This window comes from Leopardus geoffroyi, chromosome B3 (genome assembly GCF_018350155.1).
Source record: "Leopardus geoffroyi isolate Oge1 chromosome B3, O.geoffroyi_Oge1_pat1.0, whole genome shotgun sequence".
NCBI classification, from domain to species: Eukaryota; Metazoa; Chordata; class Mammalia; order Carnivora; family Felidae; genus Leopardus; species Leopardus geoffroyi.
Window position 1 is genome coordinate 146,367,775 of NC_059337.1, and position 20,305 is coordinate 146,388,079.

The following is a 20,305-nucleotide window of genomic DNA, read 5'->3' on the forward strand; positions in this document are numbered from 1 at the left end:
AAGGACCTACCATCCAGAGGCTCGGTGGCCATCGGCCCCTGGGCGCCCTCGCCCTGTGAGCCGCCCCCAACTTGGCAAAGGCCGGGGCTGCACCCGCGGGGCCGAGAGACCAGGGGCCGAGCCCAGTCACCGCTCGTCAAATTGTCAAATTAGCGCCTGACTTCTGGTTAGTCTAAAAAATACGACCCAAGTAACCAGAGTCCACGGATAGAGGAAACGATGCCTGGGGCGGCCCCAAAGGGCTTTGCCCGGGAGCCGGGGAGAGCCCGGCGGGTCCTGAGCCACCCATGTGGCGGGGACAGTCCGGGGTTCGTTCTGTGGCAGAGCGGGGAAGGTGGGGGGAACCACTCCGACCACCACCCCGGCACCCCCTGCCACACCTGGTCTGGAAACAGGCTAATCAGGCGGACAAATGACACACAGGCCTGTGCGGAGAGAGGTCAAAGTTCGGTGGAGACAAGGGACAACAGGTGCCTGGTGCCCAGAGGCAGAGAGTCGCCGTGGAGGGAGGCGTCACCCCTGCAGCGCCCATGCAGAGGTGTGGGAGAGAGCCTTCGCGGCCAGTGTGGGCAGAAGAACCACCTTGGGGTCGTAGCTTTTTGGTTATTTTTAACCCTTAAGCCTCTGGCTGCTGTTCGGGAGACAAGCCCACAAGCCGGGCCCTGAATGGTGCTCGGGAAGGTGGGCTGGCGGATGTGGGAGCAGAGACCTGGCGGGCTGGGGTGTCGGGCAAGGAGCAGGCCAGCTGGGGCACCAAGGGCCCCTCCCCCACCTCCGAGTGACTCTCCAGTCTAGTCTGGCCGTGGGACAGCTCAGGTACACTGAAGCTGACAACACTCAGCACCCAGTCCAGGGATGGCTGGGCAAACTGGGGGCCAGGCCTGAAGGTGGGGTGTGCTGGGACCACAGGGGGCTGCGGCGTTGGGGACCCCAGGGCAGGGCTGGATGGTCCAGGGATGGGTCGGAGTGAGGCAGGCCCCTGGCCGGAAGGGTCACAGCCACCCGCAGGGATCCCATTCATAAATTCTTGGGTAACAGGCTCCTTCCCCAAAATAAAGTCTTCACGGACCTGTGACGCCCAGGCTGGGCACCGTGTCTCTAAGAAACACAGTCCAGGAGCCAAAACCACCGGCAAGCATTCCAGACTTGGTTCCATCTCTTCAAGAACACCGGGGAGAATCCGACTCGCCAGCCTAAATGCCCCTGTTCCCCACCCCCCACCGCTTCACTGCCCTGAGCCCCGATCCCCTTCTCCCCCTGCCCCCTGACTGCTTCCCTCTCTAGAGGGTAGAGAAGACCCACCCTTGAACCTGCAGCTTCAAGGCCAAGGGCAGAAAAGACCTGTCCAGACACTGAGTTTGGGGCGCCGTGGGGCCCGGGGGCCCCCTCACCCTCGAAGTCCCCCAGGGATTCCCTCTGGTGTGCCCCCCAGTTGCTCCCTCCCCCCAGTTCCCAGAACCAAGGCCGCTGGTCCCAGCGGCTTCCACCTGGTTAACCGCAGGACCCTTTCTTTGGGCACAGGTGACGCAGCCCCCAGTATATAAACCAGTCAGAGCTCAGCTGCTCTCTGCCCCCATCACACTGAGTTATCAGTGCAGAACCCCACTTGTCCGTCTAGACCTTCCCTGGGCAGCTGTGGTCACCAGAGGAGGCCGGGGAGGGGAGGGGCAGCCTGTCTCACCTGGGGTCTGCAGGAGTCCCAGAGCCCCTCTCTGCTCTGCAGGCCGCATCTCCAGCCATGGCCCCGAGCACCCCCCAGGGAGTCAGGGACCACTGGCCACCCCCCAGCTCAGACAGGTGCCTGAGGGAAGCAGGCCGCAGACAGAGGGACTGCAGACCTGGAGACTGGCCACCCCTGCCAACACCCCAGCCTCTGTGCAGGCAGCGCCCCTGGCCTGGGGTGCGGAGGACAGTGAAGGAGCAGGTGCCCCTGTGCCCTGCACTTGGCAGTGGGGTCCTCACGGTCTCGGCAGCCCCGGGGGCCTGGCGGTTGTGGTCTAGGGTCACCACGAACAGCGAATTGGCGTCTAGGGCACACAGCGTTCGAGGCTGCTAGCCTCCGGCCAACATTTCCCCAGCTGATCAACACATGCCCTGGTTCTGTGCGTGTTTCTGTTTAGAAACGCTTTATTTAGTGTAGAGTTGATCCTTGAACCACAGCGAGGCTAAGAGCGCTGACCGCCGCACCGTCGAACATCCACGTATAACTTTTAACTCCCCCAAGACTTTACTCATAGCCCACGGTTGACCAGAAGCCTTGCTGGTAACGTAAACCGTCGGTTGATATGTATTTGTATGTTATAGGTATCACACGCTGTACTCTTACAATGAAGTGAGCTACAGAAAAGAGCGTTACCAAGAAAATCATAAGGAAGATACGTTTACAGCACCAGGCTGTATTTATTGAGAAATGATCTCCGCCTAAGTGGACCCACGCAGTTCAGACCTGTGGTGTTCACGGCCAACTGTACACTACAGACTCGCTCTCCCTGAGCTCAGGGCCAGCGGCTTTGTAACCAGCACCTGAAGGAAGTTTCCTGACCCAGGCGTGTCCTCCGGGAGGCATGTCCCAGCACAGGATTAGCCATTTCAACAGGGAAATCTCCACCAAAGGGACAAAAATGTGGAAAACACAGTCCTGAACAGGCAGGAGAAGGACGCTTGTTTGTGGCGCAGAATGAAATCGGGAGGCAGGACACCCCCTCCTCTGACCTCAGCGGGGAGGCCTGATCATCGGGGGACTCAGTTTTTGCCACCCCGGGCACGTTCCCGAATGCCTGCGGTTTTAGGGTCACGAACGCGAGGTGAACGGAAGGCGAGCTGGCAAATACAGAGTCTGCAAGTGATGGCGGGCTCCTGTGAGTGTGTGTGGGTGTTCAGACGAAGGGGGCGGAGGTCACTCCCGGACCCAAGCCTCTACTGACCAACCGGGCCACTGTGCTCGTGAAAGCAGCTGCTGGTTCTGGGGCCCGGGGAGAGCTCCTACAGCAGGGCAGGCCCTGACTGACCCCAGCTGCCTGCAGTCGTGCACAGACAGGTTTGGGGGGGGGTGGGTTGGCACCCCCTCACTGACTTCATTCTGTATCAGCGTCAGAAGTCATGTCAGGGCACCCCAGTAGGGAAACAGAAGGAAAGATGTTTCAAGATGAAAGCAACAAAAAGCATTCTGGGTGCCTGTCAGGGGAAACGAAACCTTGGTTTCATCTGGTGGCCTCAGAGCCCCCCTCTGGGCCCGCGAGTGCCCACCCACCACACTCAGGGTGTCCTGGCCTTCACCTCCGCCCCCCACGTCAGGCAGGGAGGCTGCTCTCTGAGAAGTGCCCACGCCAGCCTTCCCACGCCGGCAGGGCTCACGCGGGCAGAACCAAATCCCCATCTTCTGCTTCCTGATGAGAAGTGGTGGCCAGCTCTGTGCGGTCTGTGCCGGAGGACGTGGTCCCCCAGTGCCGGTGTCGGGAGGCACGCCGTCTCCGGCTGGTGTCCTGGCCGCGGCTGGCCACGTGTCCAAGCTGCAGCGGGTTTCTGGTGCCCAGGCATGAGGGTATGGGCACGGGCGCACCCCCAGCTCTGAAAACAGACCCACGCCCTGGGATGGGACCTGCCGGACGGACACGGCTTCCAGAAAGAACATCCCTCATCAGACGGGCTGAGTGTGCTGGAGAGTGTTTGCAGAAGGTTTCTGAGGTCTCCCCCCTCAGGGACGGGAAACCATGTCGGAACGGGGCCTGGGTCGAGGCGGGCCTGGGGGTGTGGAGCCACTAAAAGCAATGGGGACCAGGGTCGAGGATGGGTCTTTGTTCGCCTCAGTGGTTCCGGCAAGATGAGCCCACAAACTGAGGCCTGGCGGGGCAGAGCTCCAGGCTGGAGAGAAGGTCACTCCGAGACCAGTGTCTGCCGCACCTCTGATCTCAGCCACGCACTGCACTGGACACGTGCTCACACGCTCCCTGCCTTCCTCCTCCCGCGTCACCTTCACCCGTTACCTGTTCCTGCGCTGAACTCGGCCCTCGGGGTGCAGCACAGAACTGCCTCCCCCCGGGTGCCTCACCACCAGGGCCTGGCCTGGGGACCCCGTCCTGGGTCCCACCCGCCCCGGGCAGGGCACAAGGGAGCCAGCCCTGGGGGTGCCAGCCTCCATCCGGGCAGGGGGCCTCACAGCCGAGGGGGCCACAGAGGGTCTGGCACGCTGGATCCAGACCCCCGCCCATGCCAGGCCTCTGCTCCAGTCTCTGGGTGCGACTCAGGATCCTGCCCACTCCGCAGGCCCGTGGGAGGGGTGAGAGAAGGTGTGGGGCGGGCACAGAGACCCTGCTCAGCACTGGGCTCCCAGCTGGACCTCCCCCACGCCCCCCCCCCAGCCCAGTCCTTAGGCTAGAAGATCCTCCCACCTGTCTCCCCGCATTCTCGCATCCGTGAGGTCAGCAAACACACCCACTAACCACAGCCGGCAGCAGCCAGGCGCCAGCTCAGGACAGCAGAGTCAGCCAGGCCCGCATCTCCTACCCGCCTCCAGGGGCACCAGCTTCTGGAGTCAGGAGAGTGTGGAGAGGCCTGGAACCCAGCTCCAGGGAGGGCAGGAAGGCTTCCCGGAGGAGGCCCCGAAGCTCCGCGGGTCAAGGACAGGGGAGGGGGCCGGGTGGGGGGAGGGCTGGCCCCCCTTCCAGGCTGAGGGACACTTGCCCAGGCCAGGACTGGGTGCATTCCAGGAACTGTTGAGTCCCCGCCCAGGAGTGGCCATCCCGCTCGGAGTCTCCAGGTTGGAGCATGTCCAAGAGTCGGCAAGCGCCTCTCCTGACCGGCTCTCATGGGTGTGCAGGGGCCCTCATGCGGTACTGGCCTGCTGCCCTGGGGCCGAGGCTCGAAGAACCTGCGGCTGCGGGGCCGGGGAGGGGCGCACTCGCCCTGGGAGTGGGCATTGACAGGCCGGGAGCTCCGGGCCTTATCCCGACCTGACAGAGGGGCAGAGGGGCAGCGCCGTGGGCACCGAGAAGGCGCGGGGCTGCCCCCAGGGCGGGAGCTGGATCAGGGCTGGGAAACCAACCGGCCCGGCCCCCCCCACCCAGCACCTGCGTCCACCTGGCCCCGCCCACCCGTCCGCCTCCCCGAGGCCGTGATCGGCTGGTCTCGGGAAAGGCTTGTCAGGCAAGTCCGGGAGCGATGCTCTGTCCTCATCTTGCCCGAGTTACAGGCTAATTTAGAGGTTCCTGGCGTTCTTCTGCACGGGTGGGGAAACTGAGGCATGTGCAAGCCTGACTCACGGAGTGCTGGAGCAGGGCCCCAGGGCAGGGACAGTGTCTCCTGTCAGACTGGGGCAGCACAGAGGCCTGCCTGCTTGCCTCCCCCCACCCCACCCCACCCCCATCCCCCGTGCACCCGTGGCCCCCGGGCCCTCAGGCCTGGTGCACTCCAAGCCCGGGGACCTCCAACTGAGGGTTAGATGTCGGAAGGGACTTCCAGAGCTGGGGGCCGCCTCTCCCTAGCCAGTCAGCCAGGCTTTCTGAGCCTGCTATGAACAGGCCACCCTGGCCAATGTGGGGGTCAGGCACCAGGTCCGGCAGTCTGGCAGGATTGATTGGGCGGGGCAAGAAGAGGGTGACAGAGGGCACGGCACAGCAGCCCCGGATGCCGGGAGCCCGGCAGAGTGGGGGCAGCCTGGAGACCACTCAGACCCCATGTGGGAGCTGTTTCCGGAGGCCTGCCCGGAGGAGGCTGCAGGGGCTGGCCCGGAATGCTGGGCGCGTTCTCCATCGCAGAGCACCGGGAAGAGCAGTCTCCCACGGGGTCCCTGGGACTTGGCATCCAGCTGGCCAGAGTAGGGGTCCCATGTAGAGGGCAGAGGCACATGAGCGACACCAAGGAGGCGGCCCACCCGCCCCTGGGGCTGGACCTGGAGGAGGGGCCGGGGGTGACAAGATGCGGCGCGGTGCAGCCCGAGGAAGGGGCCCGCCCCGCCGCGAGGTCTGAGGCAGGGGGGGAATGGCTTCCAGACGTTTCCCAGCCCCCCCCCCCCCCCCCCCCCCCCCCCGCTCCTCGTGTTCCGCACCCACCGCCAGCCCCGGCCGCCAGGAGCGAGGCCGGCAGGGCGGGGAAGGGGCGACCTCGGGGAATTTCCAGGCGCGAGGAGATCCCCAGAAAGCGCGCGGGTCGCGGGCGGGGTGGGCGGGGCCTCCCGGCGACCCCTCCCCGACTCCGCCCCCGGGCGCGCCCGGTCCCCACGTGGCCGCATGCCGGCGGGGCGGGGCGGCACCTCCTCTTCCGCGCGCCCCGCGGAGCGGGAGCCCGAGCCCGGCCCAGCCCGGCGCGAGCCGTGCGGAGCCTGCGGTGGGCGGCCTGGCGCGGCCCCTGGCCCGACCCGAGTGAGCGCCGCTGCACCCCAGCCCGGTAAGTCCGCGCCTCTGGGCCCCCCGCCCCAGGAGCCGCAGGGAAACTGAGTCCGAACGAGGGGGCTCTTGGGGTTGGGGAGGGGGGCTGGGGCAGCGCGGCGTGCGCCCCGGGTGGCGGCGCAGGGCGGCGGGCTCCCGGCTCCCTGCTCCCGGGCGGGGCCCCAGGAGTCCCCCGCCTCCCCCCCCCCCGCTGACCCCGGGGCTCATCCCACCCCTGACTGCCGACCCCCGCGCGGAGACGCAGCTGGAACGCACTGGCCGCGGTGGTGGCCGGGGGTCAGCCGGGCCAGCGCCCCGCCCGGTGCCAGCAGAATTTCCCCTTCCCGCGGCTGCCGCGTCCTGACCATGAATCAGCCACAGTTGGGAAAATAAACTTCAACTTCGGGTCGGCAGTCCGGTGGCCCCACGAGGTGCGCACGGCCGGGGGTCCCGCGAGTGCTGCTGTGTCTGTAGCTGCAGGGGAGCAGCTGGGCGCACCCCGGGCCTTGGCACCCCGCAGGCAGGCCTTGGGGGAGCGAGAGCCCCCATCACTGCGCTGGGTTCCTCCCGGTGGGAGGCCGGTTCTGTGTTCCCCCACTGTTCCTCCAGTCCCGGCCCTGGACCCCCTTCCTGAGGAGGGACCTGAGGCGCCATCAGCCTGCAGCCGCTCCCGTGGCGTTCAGGCTGGGGTCTGACTGCCTAGCCTCCTGAGGTTCTGTAACCCAGGGCCCCAGGCTGCATGGGGGCCGGAGCTGTGACCGCAGCGTTAGTGTCCCACTGTGACACACGGAGACCCCGACTGGCGAAGATGGCCATGAACCTGCCCGGGGTCAGGCACACCCACAGGGGAGCTGTACTGGGGAACCTCCTTTCCCACCAACCTGCTCCCTCTGGCAGTAGGACCTGGCAGTGGGACCTGGGCGGGACGCTTGCCTTCTCTGGGCCTCAGTTTCTCCATCTGTACCCTGACGGTGGGGACAGTGGCTCAGGTGTGGACCTCTTCCCTGGACCCAGAGCAAATGCCCTAACCCCCTTCACCGTGCTGTCCAGGGCAGGGAGCGCTGGGGGAGAGGGTGCCGCCGTCCCGGCGTATCCAGTATCGGCTCTTGGTTCCGGCTCTGGGGCCTCACACTGTCCCCATCCCTCACCAGGAGAGCATCGAGTCTCAATTTAAAAAGCCAAGTTGGGGTAGCAGCCCCCAGCTGTCCCCTGTCCCCCGTCCCGGCCCCACGCAGTGGCTCAGGGACGATGGACAGGTCATCAGGGCCAGCAGACAGGCAGAGGGGCCCTGCCGAGCAGAGGACCCAGAGGATCGAGTGATCAGGTGGGGCTGCCCTCCTGGGACCCAGCCATTTACAGCAAAGAGTTAACCGTCAGGTGAGGGCCCCCCACTTTGTGGAGGTGCTGACGGCTGTCGGAGCTAATTGCGAACACCTCACCTTCCGGGACCGCGAGCTCCTCACCTTAAATAGACTCCGTTCGCCTTTCCTCAAAGCGCAGTTGATTCCAGGTTGGAAAAGTTAGCAGGTTCGGAAGGGCGGGGGAGGGGTGGATGGTAGCTGGATAACCTCGGGTGGGCGCTGCCTGCGGGTGCAGGGCACGCCGCCGCCGGCCTGGCTCCGGCCTGGGGTGTGGGCACTCTCTGAGGCACCCAGAGGAGGAACCAGGAGGCAGAGTGCCCCCACAGTTGGAGGGGTGAGGCCTGACTCAGGTGCCTGGCCCCCTCCCCCCTGCACCCCAGCAGGGGTCTAGCAGTTGCTTGGCTCGAGGCCCAGAGGGCACAGTGGGTTGGGAAAGGCAGTGGACAGAAGTGGGTCGAGGGGACCTGGGCCCGGCACGGAAGGTTGAGGCCAGGCAGGAGCCAGGCCTGGGGGACCCTGTGTGTCCAAGATGAGAAGGTGGTTTCAACCCATTATAAAGGAAGGAGTGCCTGTGCTGGGCCAAGCGCCTGGTCCCTGGACGTGTGAGAGAGGATCTGACCATGAGGCCCCACCCCCAGCAGCCTCACCCCTAGCAAGGAGGCTCTTGCCGGGCCCACCTCTCAACACCGGACGGCCTGAGTCCTGAGCTGGCCGCCTACCCAGTGTGCGGAGAAAGCTCCAGACCGAGGGAAGCTCTCGCTCCGGGACCGCCAGCCTCCTCCTCCTCCTGGGCCAGGCAGCAAGACAGGGGGCAGGGTGGGCCTGTCCCCCCAGCAGGGGCCACCGCTGCTTGTCCGCTGGACAGCACCTTCCCCAGGTGTGATTGAGGAAGCTGTGCGGCTGCTCGGGGCCTCCCCTCTGCCGGGTGCACTGCCAGAACCTCCTGAGAGCGAGTCCCGAGCCTGGCCTGTGCACTGCAGCAGTCCCAGGGTCCTGAGCGGAGTCTGTGTGCAGAACACGGGCGAATGCACGAAGGAGTGAGTGGACCCGCCCCGCGGCCTCCAAGTCCCACGCCTAACCAGTGAGGCACGGGTACTGTGATTATCATCGGTTTCACGGAAGAGGAAACTGAGGCACGGGGTTGTTGGCCTGTAGAATCTGTGGCGTCACTCTGGCAAGATGCATTTATAAAGCCCCTACTGTGTGCCCCGGGCTTCTGGGCTCACCTCACTGCTCCAGTGGGCCAGAGCGCAGGCGTACGGAAAGTGCTTTCCTGGGGTCAGGGTGAGGACTGGCTGGCCCCGGCGAGCCCCTGGAGGCCAAGGCTATCCCCCGCCCCGCGTCGCCACCCCTCTGGGAACAGGAGAGCCTCGTCCTGGCCCAGCGGCACCCTCTGGCCTCCCAACGAGGGAGGGGGCAGGCCCCGGGGCACCCACCTGGGTGACTCCCTAGCAGTGCACGTGGGCAGGCAGCTGCTGTGGGGCAGGAGGGGGGTGGTGACAGCACCGGGAGGACTAGGCCACCGAGCTGCCTGAGGACAGCGTGCGCTCTCTGCCCGGCCAGGGCACCCGCCACCACGCCCCTGCCTGTGAGCTGGGCCCACGTGGGAAAGGAGAGGCTGGAAGGTGGGAAGGTGGACCCAGGGCCACCCGCTCGCATGAGGCCGGCCTGGGCCGACCCCACAGGGAAGGCAGGGGCCGACGTGAGCAAGGAGTCGTGTGCGGTGCTGCTGAGGGCCATCACGTGGGGCCCTCCGTGGGTGAGAGACCAGCCAGGAGATACACTTGGGGAGGTGGAGGCAGGCCGTGCCTCCCATTTAGCAGATGGTGCCACCGAGGCCGAACCTCCAAGCCTAGCCTTGTGGCTAGCCCAGGGCATGCTGGGTCAGGGAGGAGGAGGCCAGTTCCAGACACACACACAGCGCCGGGTGGTGGCTTCCCTGCACTGCCCCAGTCCCCACCATGCCCGGGCCAGCCAGTGCCCACCCCTACGTGCACACACACACACACACATACACACGCACACACACAGCCCGTGGGGCAGGGCTTTCTGTCTCTGAGCTCGATCTTGGCCTTGCGGAGTGCTGGTGGATGTGGGTGTGGACACCAGCAGGGGCCCTGGCCAGCCGTGTCAGAGGGCATCAGTCTCTCCACTGTGCCTGGCCCTGGGTGTGACCTCAGTGTGCGGCCTGCTTCCGCCGCCATCCGGGTCCCCGTGCCCGGGTGCCCGGTTCTGCTCCAAGTACAGCCTGGCACCGCCGTCCTCGAACAGCCGCAGGGAGGTCAACTGTCCGCTCTTGGCCCGGCCGGCGGTGGGGAGGGGGCGCGGCCTGTCCCCCCTCCCACCCGCGCTGACGGGAGTGCCGGGGCGCGACCCCGCCCTGCTGGAGGCCCCCACTGCCCCTGCCTGGTGCCAGCCGGCTGCCGTGGAGGTGGGGGTGGGGGAGTGGGGGGCCGCCCCCCGAAGGTGGCAGAGTGATGGGAGGGACGCCCAGAGGTGGGACCCGGGAGATCACCTGTAAGAGGAGGTGGGGGGTCCCGCCCAGGAGGGGCCTCGCAGGCCAGGCAGGCAGTGCTGGCTCAGCCAAACCAGCGTCCCCGGAGAAAATCCCGGCCCTTTTACAGATGAGGAAACCAAGCCCACGATGGGCCGGGCCCTGTGCAACTGGCAAGAAATACCTGGGGGGGGGGGGGGGGGGGGGGGCCTTGTGCTGGACACTGGGTCTCGCTCACCGGCGCGGGCCAGGCTGCTGGCACTGGCTGCCTGAGCCAGGCGGCCCGGGGCTGCCGAGTGGGGGGCTGCATCTCAGCTCATGTCGGCCGCTGGTAGCCTGGCTGAGGAGGAGCAGGCGGGGGGCGCAGTGGATGGGTGGGCAGCTGGGCACGGCGCTTTCCGGCGCATTCCCAGGGCTTACGGATGGTGCCTGTTGCTCTGTCAGCAGGCCCAGGGTTGGCACTGACCCGCGCATCCCCATTCGAGGACTGCGGCCAGAGCTCTGGGAGGTCCTGTGGCTGGTCCAAGGGACGCAGCCAGCCAGCGGTGGAGCCTGATCCTGAGCTCTGAGTCCTCTGCCCTCAGGGCCCTGGTAGTGCCGGGTGGCCCCTCCCCCCCCCCCCAACCCGCTGCTTTGTCCTCCCTGCTCCTGGGCAGGAAGCCTCCAGCTGGGACCGGGGACCGGCCAGGGGCAGGGAGTGCCGGGGCAGGCAGTGGGCAGTCTTGAGCCCTACCCCAACACCCCGAGGCCTCGGCAAGCACACACTGCAGGGCCCGAAGCCTGAAGTCTCTGGCCAGCCCTTCTCCCTGGGCACCGAGTGTCCTCCCAGCCTGGGAGAGGCCTTTCCTGAGGACGGCAGGGAGACAGAGGAGGGACATGGGGCCTCCCGAAGGAGGCATCTCTGAGCTGCATCTGGTCTTGGGGGACAGAACCCAGGGAGGAGGGATTCTGGTGGCCTGAGGTCTTCCTGTGGCCCAGCAGAGCCCCTGTGGGCGGAGGCTGTGGCCAGGCGCGGGGCCTGCGGGCGGTCCAGCAGCCCCAGAGTCAAAGGCCACCCTGCCACGTGGGGGCCTCCGGTTCCTCACAGGCAACACAGGTCTGTACTTGTCACTGTCCTCCAGCGATCACTGTTGGAACTGGCTCAGCCACGGAAGGCAGCGGTGGCTGCCGCTGACCTCCTCAGCCACCCCATGCCACCCTCCTGTGCTGAGGCAGGTGGGCGGCACCCGCCCCTCACGCCTCCGGCCACCAGGCGCTGGACCAGACCCCTGGGAGTGTCAGAGGGGACCAGCCCCCTCCAGGGACTCCCACTGGGCCTGCCCTTCAAGCAGCTGGGGGAGTGGAGGCCTGGTGACAGCAGGAGGTGAGGGCAGACCCAGTCCCTGCCAGCTCCCAGCGCAGGTGGAAGCGAAAGCTCGGCTTCCTGGCGTGGGTGCCCCCACCCCTTCCTGTCCTTCCCCACCCAGCAAGCCATCCGCTGGGGTCAGGGGGACACCCAGACGACCCCAGCCCGGTCCCAGAACCTCCTCCCAGGGAACAGGGGCAGGGGAGGGATAGGGGAGGGGCTGGGGTGGGGCAGGGGTGGCATCAGCAGTACCCCCCCCCGCCCCCGCACAGGCGTTTCCTGTTTGCCAAGTCCATCCCCCACACCAGGGCAGCCCTTTCTGTGGCTTCTTTCCTAACCCAGGAGGGTGGGACCCACGGAGGATGCAAACAGGCCCGGCCTGGGCTCTGTGTCTGACCTCACTCCCACCTGCCCCCAGATCCTGGTGGCACAGTGCCTGGCCTCCCTGGTGACCTGAGCTGAGCCCTGTTCCCTCTGAGATTTGGGGCCTTTTCTGTCTTTCTAATTATGACAAAGACCACATTCACCCCAGATGCAACTTCTGTTAGCATTCAGGCGTGTGTCTTGTGTGATATGTTTTATGGTTGAAATCCTACACAGTACGGCTTGGTGTCCTACTTCCTGTCTCTGTTTTTAATTCAACACTGCTGTGAAGGTCTTGGCGCCCACCCGCCTGCAAGCCGCCCCTTCTGTCTTATTGCTGGATGCTCCGGCGGCCGGGCCGGCCTCCTCACACACAGCGGGGCATTCAAGGTGAGGGCTTGGGAGGCATGGATCTTGCACCCCGTGCTGGGACTGCAGGCAGCAGGGGGTTGGAGCATGAGACAGAGGGGGGGGACGGGAGGGGGGGGGGGCGGGTGGTGGGAAGACTCTGCCCCTTGGCCAAGGTCCTCTGCACTCTGTGCCTGCGGGCGGGCAGGTGAAGGGCCTGCACTCTGGTGTTCCTCCTTCCCCAAGGCCCACCGTGCACTGGACCCTCACCAGGGATGTGCCCGAGGGCGGGTGACCCACCCAAGCCCCTTGGGGGCTTGCAGCCTGGTGGCTAAGGTGGTATGTGCCCGAGGCTCAGAAGGAACCAAGGTCTTGGAGGGCAGAGAATGGGATCAGCCTCAGGGGCTTCCCCAACCCTGCAGGGCCCCGGCTGCCCCTGGGCTCCCGGGGAATTGCCGCTGGAAACACAATCCAAGGGTTACCAGGCAGTGGAAAAATTCGGAGCTAAAAATACAGCGTGGCAGCCCCTGCCTCCAGTTCCGGAACCCCGTTCTTGCCATTTTACCCGCCTTCCCCAAGGAAGACAAGCTCGCTGTTTGCACCCCGCCCCCGCCCTCACTGGCTCTGGGCCCAGAAGCACCCCAGGCCTGGTGGGGATGTTGGCAGGGCCGCCCCTCTCACAGGTGCCCAAGCCCCCAGCCTGTGCCTTCCCAGGCCCTCACGGCCCGCCCAGGGCCCCCAGCCCCTCCTCCAGCCCTCGCAGGGATCAAGGAGCAGAAGGCCAAACCCCCTCCTCCAGGGCGCCGAACTCCGGCACTTAGTGCGGGCTTCCCCGCCGCCGCACGCTGCTGGAAGCCCCCTCCCGCCCCTGGGCCCATGCAGGGGCCTCCCGGCAGCCGTGCCCAGGACATGGCTTGGTGCCCGGTGCCCGCCTCAGGAGGCTCTCCGGCTCAGGCTCGGCTTCCCTATTTGCATAGCAGGGGCTGGTCTCTGAGGTCGGTGGGGGGGGGAGGGGGCAGCTCTGACCCTGCCCCTGCCCCCGCCCCCACGCACACAGCTTGACAGACAGGCAGGGGCGGCGGCTTGCCGTGAGTCAGCACAGCTGCCCGGGCCTGTGGGCGCCGGGATGTAGGTGCGGGCAGAAAGGCAGATGGGTGCGCGAGGAGGGGCCAGGAGGACCGGCGTCCAGGCTCCTCCAGGTCCTCGAGTCAGCAGCGCGGGTCGTGAACGCGCGTGAGCCGTGGGCTGACCCAGGAGAGCTCGGAGGGAGACCCTGCCTTCGGGGGTCACAGTCTGCAGGGGGAGGCGTGGCCCCGCCCCAGTGGGAACCCCACGTTATTGGTAGAAAAACTCGAACGCTGGAGAATCTCGGGCGACATCACACTCCTGCGGGAGCCCCAGCGCCTTCCTCTGCGGAGACCCTCTGGTGCAGGGCTGGGGGTGGGGGGGACGGACTGCCTGGGGAGGGGGCACCTCCCAGCTGCCCTAGGTCCGGGGTAAGGCCTCAGCCGCCGCCGGGGGCTCGGGCCCTGGAGACCCTCGTGCTCCACGGCGGGCGGTGCTGGCTGCAAAAATTCTGCGAATGCAAATTCCTGCGCCGGCCCCGCCCCCGCGCGGGTGGGGGCCCCGAGAGCGCATTCCTGAGCGTGTGGCCCCGCCCCCGGCAGGCTGGCCACGCCCCGCCCGGCGGGCCTGAGTCTGGGAAGGTCCCTGCGACCCCGCCCTGTCTCGGCGCCGGGCCTGGCTGGGGGCCCGCCACTCAGCCCACGAGTCGGGCAGGGCCGGACGCCCGGGGACGGCGTTACGACAGCCACAGCGCTCCCGGGCGCTCGCCCTGCCCACCAGGTCCAGCTTCTCCCCTGGCAGCCCCGCAGCAAGCGTCGCTGTACAGATGGAGAACAGAGGGGCAGAGGGACTTCCCCGCGGCACACAGCCAGCCAGCGAGCGAGCCCAGGAGCCTGGCTCCTGGCTCCCAGCACGCTGCCTCCCACGCAGGTCCCCTCGCTGTCCTCCCGAATCCCTCTGGGGCTCGGGGCGGAAATGCTCAACCGCCACCCGGATGGGAACGAGCTGTTTATTCTGAGCCGCTTCAGGCAAAGAGTCGGTCACCACTCGCGTTTGTCAGACTCGAGGGGGGCGGGAGGGTGGGAGCACTTCGTATTTTAGTTTCGTGTATATATGTTCGCTGTTAGTGTGGACGTGCGTGTACAGGGTATGCGTGCGGTGCATATTTTTTAAGCATTCATTTTTAAAAATTATTGTATTTAAAATTTTTATTGTATAATTATTTATTATTAAAACTATTTATTTAAGTAATTTCTACACACAATGTGGAGCTCGAACTCACCACCCTAACTGAAATCAAGAGTCAGAGGCTCCTCTGACTGAGCCAGCCAGGCGCCCCACATCTATACTTATATATAATTGTTGCCATGTACGTGTAATATCATGTGCACACGTATGAGGTTTTCACGTAGTACATACACGTTACACGATATATGCTTACTGGGCATGTGTAATATGCGCATTAACGTACATGTGCAGCCTATGTACCTAGTATAGAATACATGCGTTAATTATCACTACGTAATACGTATGATATCTATGTATACGATGTATACGTGTAGTACATACATGGGCTCTGTAGCATGTATATGTTAATATGTGAAAGTATTTTTTTTTTCAACGTTTATTTATTTTTGGGACAGAGAGAGACAGAGCATGAACGGGGGAGGGGCAGAGAGAGAGGGAGACACAGAATCGGAAACAGGCTCCAGGCTCCGAGCCATCAGCCCAGAGCCTGTCACGGGGCTCGAACTCCCGGACCGCGAGATCGTGACCTGGCTGAAGTCGGACGCTTAACCGACTGCGCCACCCAGGCGCCCCGAAAGTATTTTCTATGTATAGAAAGCTTCGTTGTAGGAAAAAGGGGGGCTCAGGGGCACCCGGGGGAGGGGCTGGGGGCCTGGGGAAGTGGGACAGCCCGCGTGATCACTTGGGGAGTGCGCTCTGCTTTCTGGTTGGTCCTCAGGTGGACGTGGCAACAAAAACTGTGGAAGCCGTCATCCAGCCCCGGCCATGTGGGACACTGTCCCAGGGTGGTTGTGCGTCAGAGATCGAGGTCCGACTTCCGGCAGGTCTGCCGTGGAGACAGCGGGCTTCCTCCTGGGCTGTGGCTGCGGTTTGTGGGTCGGAGTTCTGTCCTGGTGTCTGGCCGCCGTCCACCCGTGTATTCAGGAGCTCGTCCTGAAGGGCAGTTGGAACATTTCTAGGGAGTCATCCTCCACCCAGGACCTAAGCAGGTGGGCCCTGGATGAGGCCAGGCAGCCTGGTGGCATCACAGAGGGAGAAAAGTCATCCCTACCCACAGCTGAGCTCACTCTCCTAGTTGGACGCCCTCTCCATACTGGGCCACAGCCCGGTGCCTCGTGGGGCATGGCCAGCTTGTGAAACTCAGCTCCGGGGCACACAGCTTAGGATCCTTCGTGGACAGGCAGGTGGATGGGCCGGTCGCCTGCTGCTGTGGTCCCACCCACCCCACCCCCACAGGCCAAGGGAGCCCCCACAGGTGGGGTCCCTTGGGGTGGAGAGCCCGTGGCCGCCAGGAACCCGGTGGGGCGCTCTGGGCCACGCAGGCTGGCTCTGAGAGGTTGTTTTCTGCATCTAGGGACCCCTGGGGCTCTTGGCCGGGGAAGATACTTAGGATGCTGGAGGCCTGGCCTGGGAGAGGTCATGTTCCAGCCACTCAGCCTGTGCCAGGGAAACAGGGACTTGGGCCAGTGGGGCGGGGGTGGGGGCGGGGAAGGCAGGGTCAGTCCCGACTGCGTCTTTAGGCAGCAGCACCCGAGGTGTGTGGCAGTGTGTGCGAAGGCCCCTCTGCTGTGCTCTTCGTGGTGGTGGGAGCGGCCCCCTCCCCTGCCACCAGGAGGCCGCCCAGGAGGGACCAGAGCCACAGCCGGCAGCGGTCAGCAGTGATGAGAAGCCAGGAGAGTGTGAGGGGCGGCCCGCGGCAGGGCCTGGAATGGGTGGGCAGAGGCAGCCGGAAGGTCTTGCGCATCTGGGTGAGTGGACGGTGAGGGAGGGGGTAAGAGGGCCGGGCTTGAGGGAGCAGGTGGGCTGTGTGGTCACAGGGAGGGCTGTAAGGGCTCCTGGGGGACGGTGACCGCCACCCGGCCACCCCCCTGCAAGGACACCGCACCCACTCCCTCTCAGGATGCCCCCAGTAGGCTGATGCAGAAATTCAGGCGAGGAAAGGAGGCTCAGACGGCTCGAGTGGCCGGTGGGCCCAGAGCCGTTCCTCACCCCCCCCCCCAGCCACCCCATTGGGGGACCCCAGGGGCCTGTCGGGCAGTCAGCCAGGCAGGAGGATGAGGGCCTCGGTGGGGGTCTGGGCCCACTGCAAGCAGGAGGGGCTGCTGAAAGGCCAGGCCAGCCGTGCCGGTGGGGGGAGGGGGGGGGCGCTCGGGAAGCACAAGGGACAATACCCAAGAGTCACCAAGGCAGAGGGGGCGGGAGGCCTCCAGCTGCACCACAGTGAGCACAGAGGGCCCAGAGCCAGGCCTGGGACAGGCCCCTGGGCTCTCGACCCCGCGCGGCCTGCATCTCCTGCATATGACCTCAGATGGTCTGTGGGGTCTCCCCCCGACTTACCAGGTCCCGCAGCCCTGAGATCGAGGCCAGGCTGGACGGCCAGCCTCTCCCAGCCCCCCTCGGACTGGAGTCCAGTCTCACTCAGCCCTGCCCTTTCCAACGGGTGGGGGGGCGGTGGGCATGTGACCGCGCTTCTCTGGGTGCCTCCCCCGTTCCTCTCCTGTCAGGTGGGCGCGGTGGGGGGCTGGGGGGCTGTGGCGTCCCCGGGCGCGAGGCGTGACGGTACCGCCGCGCTCTGGTCCTCGGGCTCCCTCTCGGCAGACCCGTGCTGTCCTTCTCAGGCTCTAAATATAAAACCTGAGCCATACATGGTCGCGGAGAGCCTGAGCTGCCCCTGACTTTTGAGGCCGGTCCCCAGAGGCCGCGGTCCGGGACGGCGTCACCACCGAGGGGCCAGAGGAGGGGGGCTTGCCGGGGGTGGCGAGGGCGGCCTCTTTAGGGGAAAGGTGTGTGTGAGGGGACATCCGGTGCTCCGTCCACATTGGTTGGCAAACGCAGGGCCGCGGAAGCCAGGGCCTGGCAGGCTGCTTCTCCGCAGGGAGGGCCCGCGATTGGGTGGGCACCGGGCATGACCCTCAAGTCAGCCCCTTCCCCGGCACACGCCTGAGGCCTGGAATTGCCCCGCTGTCCCTATCTGACCCTGTCCACTGGGCAGGGGAAGTGCTCCGGGACAAGATAAGGGAGCCCCGGAGACGCCACTTTTGTTCCATCATCACCGCTGGGTCAGTGGTATTCCTGCCGGTGTAAGCCGCCTCAAGGCCCTCCGGTGGGTGGGGGGGGGACGCTGCTGTCAGCCCAGCCGCTGTGGCCGGGAGCGCCTGGCACGGAGGAAGCCGGGGGGCGGTGGCAGCCCAGACGGGACGAGGGTCCGCCCGCAGCGTCCCCGCCCCCCGCCCCCCCCCCCCGCAGGGCAAACCCGGCGGGCGGGCGGGGATACTGAGGCAGGGGACCCCGCCCACACCGGCCCGGCCTCTCCAGCGGTGGGGCACCCGGGGCGCGGAGTTGGGCTCGGGACTGACGCTCCCCTCCCTCCGGCCCTGCAGTTCGGCAAGATGTCGGTGAAGGAGGGCGCGCAGCGCAAGTGGGCGGCGCTGAAGGAGAAGCTGGGGGCCCAGGACTCGGACCCCACGGAGGCCAACCTGGAGAGCGCCGACCCCGAGCTGTGCATCCGGCTGCTGCAGATGCCGTCCGTGGTCAACTACTCGGGGCTGCGCAAGCGTCTGGAGAGCAGCGACGGCGGCTGGATGGTGCAGTTCCTGGAGCAGAGCGGCCTGGACCTGCTGCTCGAGGCCCTGGCGCGCCTGTCCGGCCGCGGGGTGGCCCGCATCGCCGACGCCCTCCTGCAGCTCACCTGCATCAGCTGCGTGCGCGCCGTCCTGAACTCGCAGCGGGGCATCGAGTACATCCTCAGCAACCAGGCCTACGTGCGCCAGCTCTCCCTGGGTGAGCCGCGGGCTGCCGGGAGGCCAGGCCGGCACAGACAGCCCCTTAGTGACTCTGCGGGAGGCTCCAGGCCCCGGAGGGCAGCGGGAGGGCTGGGGTCACCGGAGAGAACTCAGCTGGGCAGGCAGGGAGGGCTTCCCGGAGGAGGAACCGGGTTCGCATCGGCCCCAGGTCCGGGACGTCCAGGTGACCTTGGAGCCCTGGTCCTCCACCGGCCGCACCTGGTTGCCTGGTCTGTTCTGTGACCCTGCCCGGCCTTTCCGCCCAGCCCTGCGCTTGTTGGGGCCCCACCCTCTTCCCCGGCTCTGCCTACACCACTCCCACCACCCCGCCACCCAGGTCCGGGCCCTGGCGGCTGGAGTCCCGCTTGCCTTCCGCCTGGCTCCGAGCCCTTTGAGCCTCGCCGGAACCCCAGCCCTTGCCAATGGCCTCTTCCTCCCCCTTCCCCCACACCCCTGCCCCTGCCCATTCTGTGCCCTCTCCGACCACCTGGGGCTTCACCTCCAGCTCAGGCTGCTCTCTGCCTTTGTGTGCCTGCTGATTCCTTAAGTTCTTTAATTTTTTTTTTAATGTTTATTTATTTTTGACGGGGGGGGGGGAGAGAGAGAGAGAGAGAGAGAGAGAGACAGAGACAGAGCATGGGTGGGGGAGGGGCAGAGACAGAGGGAGACACAGAATCTGAAGCAGGCTCCGGGCTCTGAGCTGTCAGCACAGAGCCGGACGCAGGGCTTGAACCCACGAACCGCGAGATCATGACCCGAGTTGAAGTCGGACGCTTCACCGACTGAGCCACCCAGGCGCCCCTGACTCCTTAAGTTCTGACTCCCGCTCCCCTCCTCCAGGAAGTCTCCCAAGGCTGCGCCCAGGGTTGGTCTTCCACCCTTGAGAGCAACCTCAGGTGGCCCTTAGTGAGCAGGGATCACTGTGTGTCCCTTGCCTGCCAGGCTGTGCTGCTCCATGGCAGCACCCGGGCCCCACGATGCTTGGGGTTCCAGGAGAGGCCGGTGACGGGTGAGTCGGCCTGTGGGGTGGGCGAGTGCCCGTGTGGGTGAGCAAGCCACAGGCCACCTCGTTCCTGCCCTACCCAGCCTGGGCTTGGCTGTGCCCCCTGTGCCAGCTCGGGGGATAAGGTGGGAGGCAGGGGGCCATGTGCCAGCGTGGCCCTCGGCAGATCCAACAGGGACCCCTCTCAGAACTGAGGCCCAGTCCAAGTGGACCCCCGCCTGCAGGGTCTGCCTCTCTGGTCCCGGAGGCAGGTCTGGGCACCTGGGGAGGCCAGCCCGGGAGGTGGCCGGTGTGCCGGTGCAGGGCGCCCTCTGGTGTCCACCTGCGGAAGTGTGAGTTCAGCTCAGACAGGCCCAGGGGGGGACCAGCCGCCAAGAGGGGAGAGGGGGAGCCGGGCCTGGGGGCCTGGGCCCCCGCTGAGACTCCCCCACAATCCCCCGCCCCTCGGCAGCTCTGGACACGTCCAACGTGATGGTCAAGAAGCAGGTGTTTGAGCTGCTGGCTGCCTTGTGCATGTACTCGCCCGAAGGCCACATGCTGACCCTGGACGCCCTGGACCACTACAAGGTGAGCCTCGGGGGACTCTGGGGCCTCGGTGGGCCCGGGGCACGTGCTGACCCCTGCCCGCCCTGCAGACCGTGTGCAGCCAGCAGTACCGCTTCAGCGTCATCATGAATGAGCTCTCGGACAGCGACAACGTGCCCTATGTCGTCACCCTGCTCAGTGTGATCAATGCCATCATCCTGGGCCCCGAGGACCTCCGCACCCGCACCCAGCTGCGCGGGGAGTTCACTGGTAACCGCCCGCAGCCCGCCCCAGGACCCCAGAGGAAGGCTCTGGAAGCCGGCCCCCACCTGCCCCCCTCAGGGGACTCGGGGCCTCTCGGTGTGGACGCCCATCCCCAGCTCCGGGCCTACCAGTTGTGGGATGACCC

General features: G+C 66.1%; 1 protein-coding gene across 8 annotated transcripts in view; it reads left to right on the forward strand.

Annotated features, from left to right (window-relative positions):
- Window positions 1-2,443: 2,443 nt before the first annotated feature.
- INF2 (inverted formin 2) overlaps window positions 2,444-20,305 on the forward strand; it is a 31,028-nt gene continuing 13,166 nt past the window's right edge. For 2 of the 8 annotated variants that reach the window (XM_045448432.1, XM_045448433.1), the window contains exons 1-4: window positions 12,218-12,315; window positions 17,967-18,366; window positions 19,823-19,938; window positions 20,007-20,166. In XM_045448432.1, the coding sequence (XP_045304388.1) occupies window positions 17,976-18,366; window positions 19,823-19,938; window positions 20,007-20,166 (667 nt within the window). In that variant the 5' untranslated portion in view covers window positions 12,218-12,315; window positions 17,967-17,975. Of the gene's footprint in view, window positions 2,452-6,240; window positions 6,382-12,217; window positions 12,316-16,109; window positions 16,335-17,966; window positions 18,415-19,822; window positions 19,939-20,006; window positions 20,167-20,305 lie in introns of those variants that run through there. The other 6 variants (XM_045448436.1, XM_045448438.1, XM_045448435.1 and 3 more) reach the window with 6 other exon arrangements.